Below are 10152 nucleotides of genomic sequence, written 5' to 3' on the forward strand. Positions count from 1 at the left end.
CCTGCGTGGACACTCTCTCTCTCTCACTCTCTCTCTCTCTCCCCCCCACTCTCTCCCCCACTCTCTGACCGTCTCATTAAAGAGGATTACAGCCTGACGGTGAATGGACGTCGCTCCAGCAGCTTAGAGTCCACTGAAGTATCACGACCAGGGTCAAACCAGGCTCATTAACGGGCATCGAACTCTACCTGCAGTTCAGCACAACCTTGCGCGGCTGCGAGGGTTTTTTTTCTTTTTTTTTCTTCTTCTTCTGTCGGATTCACTACATGCTTCACAGCCGCAACCACCGGAATGACAAGGGGAAGAATTCGGATTAAAAAATATCTGCTCCTGCAGTGAGACTGGAACCAAGTGCACACGGAGCGGACTCGGTGACAGTACCGACCGCGGGTTCTCCTCTGCGCCTCAGTGCAGCTTGGTGCACACACACACACACACACACATATATATAGAGCCTTAAAACAGCAGGCCCACAAACGAACCGAACCGAACCGGAAGTGCAGCTCAGATTCACGTACCTTCATTGCGCCTCCCGTCCGAGGAATTTACCGAGTAATGTCAGGTCGACGACCATGGCAGACGTACGGGGACTCAAACCATTACGTCTTCCCTCTCACTCAGAGCCCCTGTCTCTCTCTCTCTCTCTCCGTGTGTGTGTGAGTGAGTGTGTGTGTGTGTGGAGAGAGTAAGCATAACGTCATGTCCAAGAGAACACCAGCCAATCACAGCGCTCACTGAGGCGCTGTTATCTTTAGCGGCCAATCCGTCGCGCCACACGAGCGGAGTGGGCGTCGAGTGCAGTGCGTACACGCCGCACGCGTGTGAGGCTGGCAGACGCGTCCACGCACGGTCATTGTCACGGTTTCCTATGGAGAACACCGTGACGGTGCTGAGGTGCAGTTCCTGCAGCGGCCACTGCCGTTTACTGCCAGTGTTTTTTTTGTTTGTTTGTTTGTTTTTTGTTTTTTTTGTACCCGCATTAAGAGATATCCGCGGTTCAAACACACGGTGTTGTGTCGGTAACAGTCGGATCGTCACGATCTTATTAGATTGATATGTTAATTTTATTATAATATAATATTATGATCATGTTATTATGATTATTAATATTGGAATTATTGTTATTATTGATCTTACTACATAATAATAATAATAATAATAATAATAATAATAATAATATCTTATATAGCCTATATCTAATTTTCAGTTTGCAGTTTCTCTGTAATAATTTCTAAACCCTGTCCTGGTAAAAATCATTTCATTATAATATGATCGATATGTAAATCCAGCAAAATTTGCCGCTTCATTTCGCGTAGTTGGATTTGAATTTGTGAAAATAAAATCGTCTCGACTCGAGTTGTTTATTTCCACCAGTTTTCTTTACTTGTTCTTGTGTGATTTACCGTAATATTCATTTCATTAAGAGTTGTTTAATAACATTCAACAGAAACATGACTTTAACACCGATGTTGAACATCATCTATTTCTATTATTAAAAATGTTTGACTTTTGAAAAAAACCAAAACGTTAAATAATAATAATAAAAAAAGATATTCTTCCGTCAAAGTGCCACTAACCGTCACCAACCCACAGGGGGCAGCAAATATCTCTGCATACATACATGACGTGAACTGCGGGGGTTTTTTTCATGTTTTTTTTCTGCCAGATTTTTCGCTGCATCATAGTGGGTTTTCACAAGGTTTACTGCGCGGGAGAGGAGTTCCTGTAAGAGGGTCGTTTCTGATAATAGTAATAATAATAATAATAATACTAAAAAAATTAAAAATATTAACAATAATAATAATGATAATATAATAATGATAATAATGATAATAATAATGATAATAATAATAATAATAATAATAATAATAATCCTGGCTGTACACATCTGTCATCAATCTGTGGATGAGATCCACGTTCCCACACAGCCCAACTTGGTGGAATTGAACCAGGTCCCTCCCTCCCTCTCTCCCTCCATCCCTACCTCTCACAGCGGTTACACAACCGCTCCAACTTCTCATCATTTGACTCAGCTTCCAGATAAATGATGTTTCGCTCCGGAGTGAAACACATCTGTGGGAAAACACAGATGGACTCCTGGCGTCAACATGGCCGGGAAATCAACACAACGTTCCGTAGGATCGGTAACAGTTTGTAAACTTCTGTCAGAGGGTCACCAGTTTTCTTTATAGACTGTGTACTTTGTAGTACACAGTCTACACACCAACATGTGGCGCTCCGTGTGCTGCACCGCCCACGAGCAGTACAGTCGTCTCCTGCAGCCAACTAGTGCCAACAAGGGCCACTAGGTGGTGCGTGTGCTTTGCTGTACAACGGTAATCCTCTTCCTCACCGGAGAAAAATCAGCGTATGTTCTCACAGTGAATCCGTGTTTTTGGAGAAAACAAACAAGCAAACAAAACCGAAACCTTTTTTTTTCAACCATTGACAAAATAATAACAATATGAGTCGTTTGTTTATGTTCATGTCATATTTGTATAATACAGTTTGAGGTATGATCTATATTTTACTTCAGCTGGGCTGAGCTCACGTGAACGTTTATCTCAGAGTCTACACTAAATATGTCTATTACTGCCAGAGACACAGGAGACAAGCACCAGAGGAATTAGAAGCTGTGTCAGCAGAGAACATAATCCAGAGCAGGATCCAAGTGTAAGCTGACACCAGGCGTAGAAGATGGACGACCTCAACCCCACCTCCCCTCAGCCCCCCCACCCTCTACTGCAAATATAAAAAGGGCCTTGTGAGCAGAGCTTCTGCAAGTCAGCAGAATCTTGACGTTACTCTGTGTCTGACAGGTCCACACAGAACACTGCCGTCTCAACAAGACACAGGAGAAAGTGCTGATGTGAAAATCAGGAGCATCAACACAATCACCACCGTGTTTTCACACGCCGTACTGTACGACAGGCTGCGTGCCGTAGTCATGGATTTCAAATATAGAAAACAAAAAGGCTTTTATTATGAAATAATTACTCTAATCCTAATAAAGCATCAGTGGACACCAGCAACTGTGTGTCAGTCATGGAACTCAAGGATAAAAAACAAAAAACTTTTATTTTGAAATGATCAGTTCAAACCTAATGAAGCATTGTTTCTCAAAGATTGGGTCACGACCCTCAGGCGGGTCGCAAGAGATTTTGCCAGATTCCCAGGAATTTGCGAATAATGTCTTGTATTGACTTGGGTTGCGAAAGTTTGTGACTTTTAAACTCTGGGTCCCCAGAAAAAAGTTTGGGAAACACTTTAATAAAGCACTAGTTGTCACGACTAGCTGTGTGTCATAGACATGGAATTCAAGCACAGGCAACAAAAGACTTTTATTTTGAAATAATTACTCCAATCCTGATAAAGCACCATTGGTCAGTTGCGTGTCAAGGTCAAGAATTGTAAGAGAACAAAAAGCTTTTATTTTGAAACAAATGAGTTAAAACCTAATAAAGCGCCACTTCCTGTAGTTTGGTCTGTCCGTAGAAATCATTCACAGAATCCAGGTTGTTATTAAAACCAGGTTTAATTTATAACCAACTGCAGGCGACACACAGAACGAGTAACAACCAGCCGAATATATTTGATCATGGCAGTGATTTCTTGGTGAATATAAGTGTCAACTGTTAACAACAGTCACCGCAGCAGTGCAGACGAGTGAACACCCGACTTTACACACCACCACCACCACCACACACAGGGACCCGACTTTACACACCACCACCACCACACACAGGAAGTACACACACAAACAACCTGTTCCTTTTCACAAACTGACAGATATAAATATCTGACAGAATAAATAACGATATTCCGCGGGTAGAACGGAGCGTCGGTTCTGGTACCGGTGCCGTTAAAAAACGTTCACCGTCACTGATTCTTGTACCGTAACGCACTTGACAGCAGCAGTAAATGCAGGAACTGATCTCTGACTTTTTATTTTACTAATGCAACATATTTTTCGGAGTATTCTGGATCACTTTCTTGACCATCAACGATCTTTAGGCTAACATCAAGTTACCGACATCCAGCGACCGACACTTTAAGAAAGTCAACGATGTCAGCAGTTTGAAGGAGAATTCCAACTTCCGGTCCGAAGGACCTGGACTTCCTGTGAGAGTAAAAGTGATTTAACAACAGCCACGAAGACGTACCTTAGCGACTGAATACGCTATTTAACATCACAGTAAATCGATGGGGAGTTTACGCCTCATCGTGTCGCTTTTTCGTTGAGACAAAGTTGAGTTTTCATTACAACACGGAAATAGTGCTACACAGTTGAAAGCAGGAGACGGCGTTTTATTTTGAAAATCTCCACAAATCCAGTACATACTCCGTCAGTTAGTGTTGCTAAGAAGTTGGTAAAAAGACTAAACACGTTGTTACCGTTTGGCTCTGCTTTACTAGGTTATCTTTATTCTGGTTAATTCAGTTATTTTGGACCAAACTTTTGTTTTTTAAGTGGTTTTTAGATTCAGAGTTTTTCTGTACTTCCTGTGAGTTAGCTTTAGGCTAGCTTCCTGCTGTTTTCGCACACAACTTCCTGCCTGTTTATAAACGTAATTTTAGCTATAGGCCTATTTTAGGCCCATTTTGTATTTATTAATTTATAATATTTTGTGTTTATATAATAAATATATTTTTTCTAGCAACTTTATAGATGTTTTTCTTTTACACATTAAGAGTTAGCTTTTTAACAATGTGTGTGCTAACTTTAACATTTTTACCTGATGCAACCGGTTTTAAATATTTATAGTTCGCATTTAGCAATTTGTTCGCTGCCTTTAAATATACGTAAAAAATAAGCTCGACAACAATTGAAGTATTTTCAAATATCTTTTGACAAATCACCCGCAGGTTGCACTTTTCATGGAAGCCCATCTGGACCTATAACCCACAGACATGGCAAAAGTTTTCTGTGGAATTCACAGAGACATAAATTCCTCCCAGATGTCTTTTTTATGGTAAAACTCAAATATATTAAATATATTTCTCCACCCGGCCTCAGCTATTTTTCCGACCCTTTGTTATCTATGCGCTGGAGGACGAACACATTCCACCATCTGTGACTCCAGCGGTCCAGCGGGGCCGGTCCGAGGCAGTGACCACTTCACAATCACAGTATCAGCATGTTGTTAAATTAAATTAGAGTAGTAGTCCTCACACTCCATTGACTATCCACAGCCCACTGCTGCACGAATGCTGCCCCCTAACAGGAACAGAAGGAAAAAAGAATTCTGGAAGCATATTTCAGCTGGACACGTACGAGTTGACATCGAAAATGTACGTCGTACACACGTGTTGTCGAAACAGATTTTCCACCGCTTCACAAGCCAAGGATGCTAGCTGTGTTAGCTAAAGGTTTTTTTAGATCGGGGGTGTCAAACATGTGGCTTGCGGGCCAAAACCGGCCCGCTAAGGAGGTTAATTCTGGAAGCAAAAAAAACTCCCGCTAAGGAGGTTAATTCTGGCCCGGTTGATAAATTTTGAAATGAAAAAAAAAACCCAAAACATTTTATGTATATGATGTTTTTTCAAACACGAGTACCTCTTTGTGTGAAAAAAGAGATAAAAAACATGGGCTTATTATTATTATTTATAGATAATTATGTGATGATTTTACTGGTCCGGCCCACTTGACATTTAATTAGGCTGAATGTGGCCCCCAGAACCCAGGACTCTGCTCTCTGCTTGCAAAGCTACACTATGGATCCATGAAAAGCATCAAGGCGTGAGAGCGGGACGATGAAAAACCCAGTACGACCGCCTGGTCCCTGCGATGAATACTGGCGAAGTCAGTCCACGTGTTCAAACATCACATGGTCCGATTTCAGCATTCACAGAAAGACAACACACGGTTACTTTATTTTCAAAAGTTATTTTCAGAAACGTGCGTCACCGTAAGCGTCTCCTGCCACAGAGACAGCAGCTAACGCAGGAGCGCTCCGTCGGCCGGGGCTGATGCGGGGGTTACTGAGTACGAGAGGCTGCCAGTCAAAGACGGATCACCTCCCACAGAAGTGAACCGACACACTCTTTGACACGGTCTCCTCTCTGAAGCCCCAGGCCTGGAGTTCTAGCCTGTCCACCTCCTCTTCTCGATCGTCGTCCTCCACGTCCGCTTCTTCATAAAGACTGGGCTCCTCCACGGAGGTCTCCAGGCACGGGTTGTATCGACTTAACGCCTGGGCCTCGCTGTACTCGTATATGGTCGGGAGGCTGCTGCGTAGGCCGAAGCGTCGCCTCAGGGCTACGAGCAGCGGCTGCGGTACGGTGAAGATGTCCACGTTGTTGCCCAAGTCGATCCAGGCCAGACTGGGGAACCTGCGCGGGTCTTTGACCGTGTCGGTCAGGTCCTTCAGGATGGCCACCGTCAGGCGGTTGCCGTTGACGGCCAGGATGGTGAGTTTGGGCAGGCAGCTGAGGTGAGGCAGCAGCAGCCGCAGGCTCTCGTCCCTGAGCTCGGTGAAGCTCAGGTCCACGGTCGACACGGAGTCGCTGATGCTCTGGAGGTAGAAGACCACGCGGTGGATGTCCCGGCCGGACAGCGGGATTCCTGACAGGTTGACAACATCGCCTGACAGCTTCTTCTTCAGCGTGGTCTTCAGACTGTGAGAGAGCAGACAGACAGAGACAGGGTCAGTTTGTGAACCAGTCAAGGTGTGTAGTACTGTGTATTTTTGAAGTATTACACTTATGTCAGAACTCTCAGTTTGTGAAACCACAATGACCAAATGTTAATTCTGACGTTTCTTCCCACTCACGACTCTGGAGAATAGAATCGTGGTGTTTGTGAGTGAAAAGACAACTTTGCTTTAAATTCCCGTCTGAAGGAAGAGGGCGGTGTCTCTCACTTTTTTAATTGTTAATTATCCTTCCTGACTTCCTGTGAGGATGTGGACGACATAGAATGTTTTGCGGTTCTACCGCTCGAAGGAGTTAAAAAAGTCTTGACACGGAAACATGTCAAAAACTCGAACAAAAGCCGAAGCTACCAAGTCCGGACGGAACAGATCGCAACCACAGTCCTTGGAGCCAGCGCCACCTATAGATTCTAACGAAGCGATGCTACGTAGTATTAAATAACTAATGGACGACCAGCGCACCGAAATTGTAGCAAAATTCGAGTCTATAATTTCAGAGCTGGTAAAAAAAAGGGAGTGACAACTCAGTGGGTCCAGGACCCTCGGATCGTTCCGGATCGAGGTGAATTTTTAATAGGATTATCAGTTATCAATGATCCTACCTTCTGGTTCTGCTTCCTTCTGGTTTTTCACAATAAAAGGCTGCAAATAAATTTGACATCGAGCTGATGATTAATGACACCAATCAAAAAAAATCACAAAATCACTCACTAGTATCAGGAATTAAAAAAAAAGTGATTATCTGTTTTTGAATGAACCACACTTACACAGGGGGTATTAACATAATGACACCCGGGGGTTATCGATTTAAATGCCCCTGTAATGAGGTTACACCCCATCCCTCAGGGAAACTGCAAACTGTGCAACATTAGAGAGTAAAAGAGAGTAACAAAAGAGAGGAAAAAACAAAAATGCAAAGAGTCGGCTTCGGCCCCCCTCAAATGCTTCTCCTGGTCTAAATGTCATCCACCAGGTGCCACCAGCAGTTGTCAGGTCAACGGTTCAGTTCTCTGCTTAAAAAAAAAACCAAAAACCCATCAACGCTGAGCTGCTGTTGGTCCAATAACCTTTGGAAGAAAAAACACGATACTGCGTCTGAACGCCAGAGTAAACGAGGCCGATGTTAATATGTCATTTATTAGTCATTTTTGTTTGCTCTGCGGGCTGTGAGGTGATAAACCTTCTGCCCCGTGGAATCCCTCGGTTGCACCAGTAGCTTCAGGAAGTAGAAGAATTCCAAACGTCAGAGCAAATGTTGTGAAATTCACCGATACAAAAGGGTGAGTGACGAACATCACTACTGGGGCAACACTGTCAAAAACTGCCCCCTACGCCCTACATAGTGCACTACATAGGTGGCACTCCCACCTCCCTACTCCCTCTACAGGTAATCATATATAGTGCACTATATAATGAACTCATCGGTTCTTTGGTACGCAGTTAATTACGTCATTACTGTCGCACAATTAAAACGAACTGCTGGACGCTGCTTGTCTATCCACTATACTGTCGCAGCTGCAGTGCATGATGGGATATATTTCTTGGGTAGAGACCATCGGGTCACTAGATTTTCCATTGAACATTGAGAGCTCTATATACCTATAGTGGACAACTTCTACACATTATGTAGTGCACTTTGTAGGCTGTAGGGGGCGGGGCGAACTGATCCCCTGAACTGACTTTTTTTTGTCCAAAGGAAGAAGAATTCCAGAGTCAGGTGACGGTCTTTGAGTCCAAATGGCCTCCGACGTAGGTGTGAGGCGACGTCATCTGGACGGACGCCGTTCTGTCAGGGTGAATTACCGTAACGTCCTCTCCTCACCGCCGTGTGTTTCAAATATTCATGGCACTCATATGAGAGGAAGTTCAACTTTTATTTCTTTGGGCTCATTTAAAACTACCTGAGTTCACACGAGCCAATGAGAGGGCAATAAATCACTGGTAAATAAGCCGTAAAATAAAAAATAAATATTTAAAAAAAAAAAAAAAAAGAACATAAAGTAATGCAATTTTAAAGTCAGCCTGGGCGGAAAGCCAGAAATAAAAGATGAGTGTGGAGTTTTTCTTCGTATATCCCTCGACGTCCCTCAGGCTTAGAGAGAAGCTGTTAGAGGTTTGGACGTTCGCCCGTGTTGAAGTCATCTCACGTTTTTAGCCGCGATCTGGAATCGCCCAGATATTTCACCTTTATCAACATCAATGTCACGGTGATGAAGAGTTTGGTGATGATTCCAGAGCCTGTGTTGACGTTAGCATTTGAAGCTAGCAGCTAGAAACTATGCTGGTAAACCAAGAGTGAGCGCACTTGCACATATTTCACATTAAGTACCAAAACCATGTGCAGAACTAGTTTTGGTACTTTTTTTTTACTCTTCTTTGTACTTCTGCTGCGCAGGCACAGAGGCGTTAACGCTGCGTTCCGTAGCTTCTTGCAGCCCCATATTTTGGGTTGAGTAAAACTCTCAGAAGTCTTATTTTCTTATTTGTCAATTAGAAAAGAGTTGGAACTTATTTTAGACCCTGCTCAGAACGCCCCCTGCTGGATTCACCACACAGTCAGAGGTGCGCTTTCTTGAACTTTTCCTCCAAAGTCTCTAAGTGCAGACATTTGAATTGTGACAGAGACGCAGACAGCTGGACGGGCAGCTGCAGGACCGCCAGCCTTATTTTGTACACACCAGTTCTGATGCATGTTTAAACACGTTGAAACCACAGAAGAAAAAACAAACGTTTTCAATCGTCTTCCAGTCCCTTTGTTTTCGTTACCACCCGTTTCCTCGGGGCAAGGTGAGACATGTCTCTGCTCTGTCCTGAAGGCTGCGCTGTTTACATCAGTCACCCTCCCTGTGCTCGCTAAGAGGGGGGAAAATGGAATTGTAGCTCACTGGGACTGTAACTCAAAGATTATTGATTCCAGGAACAGGCTATAATTCATCTCCCCCTCCCTCACCCCTCCCTCACCCCTCCCTCACCCCTCACTCTCTCTCACTCTCTCCTCACTCCTGCTCCCTGCTTCACACTTTCATGCTCTTTTCCATTTCTCAAAACCAATCTTTTCTCCTCTTTTCTTCACATTTAGCATCTTTGTTGTTTTGCGATTCATCCACTGAAGCACCTGTCTTCACACGTCATCAGTTATTTTCAGAAGCTCCAACATGAAAGGATACGAAATTAATATTCTCATCAGCCTCCAATTCCGAGACGGTCGGGCCCAGAATCAGTGAAAACTGTGTTAGTTTAATTAGTACGTTTCTACACAGATGAAATGCAAATGTAATTATGACGAATCCTTCAGTTGTTATGACATAAATTCACGCTGTTCCTGCTGCGAAGAATTAAAATACTTTAATTTGAAAATATTTTGTTTTTGTTTCGTTTCACAGAGTATCACAGAGGGCGCTGCTGTACTGTGTGAGGAAGCCTGGGGTGGCAGTAAAGTAAGTGAGGGTGGTGCAGGATGTGTTTTAGGTTTGCCTAAAAGGACAGCATTGTGTGGTCA

At 43.6% G+C, this 10152-nt stretch overlaps 2 protein-coding genes across 3 annotated transcripts in view; both read right to left on the reverse strand.

Annotated features, from left to right (window-relative positions):
* Nucleotides 1-528, reverse strand: part of rnf34b (ring finger protein 34b) — a 20332-nt gene extending 19804 nt beyond the window's left edge. Inside the window, exon 1 of the mRNA XM_017038758.1 lies at nt 519-528. Coding sequence (XP_016894247.1) covers nt 519-524 — 6 coding nt within the window. The 5' untranslated portion in view covers nt 525-528. The remainder of the gene's footprint in view (nt 1-518) is intronic.
* Nucleotides 529-5463: 4935 nt separating this feature from the next.
* lrrc75bb (leucine rich repeat containing 75Bb) overlaps nt 5464-10152 on the reverse strand; it is a 44340-nt gene continuing 39651 nt past the window's right edge. For both annotated transcript variants that reach the window (XM_008326316.3, XM_008326317.3), the window contains exon 4: nt 5464-6618. In XM_008326316.3, coding sequence (XP_008324538.1) covers nt 6015-6618 — 604 coding nt within the window. In that variant the 3' untranslated portion in view covers nt 5464-6014. The remainder of the gene's footprint in view (nt 6619-10152) is intronic.

Source organism: Cynoglossus semilaevis, chromosome 14 (genome assembly GCF_000523025.1).
Source record: "Cynoglossus semilaevis isolate Cse_v1.0 chromosome 14, Cse_v1.0, whole genome shotgun sequence".
NCBI classification, from domain to species: domain Eukaryota; kingdom Metazoa; phylum Chordata; class Actinopteri; order Pleuronectiformes; family Cynoglossidae; genus Cynoglossus; species Cynoglossus semilaevis.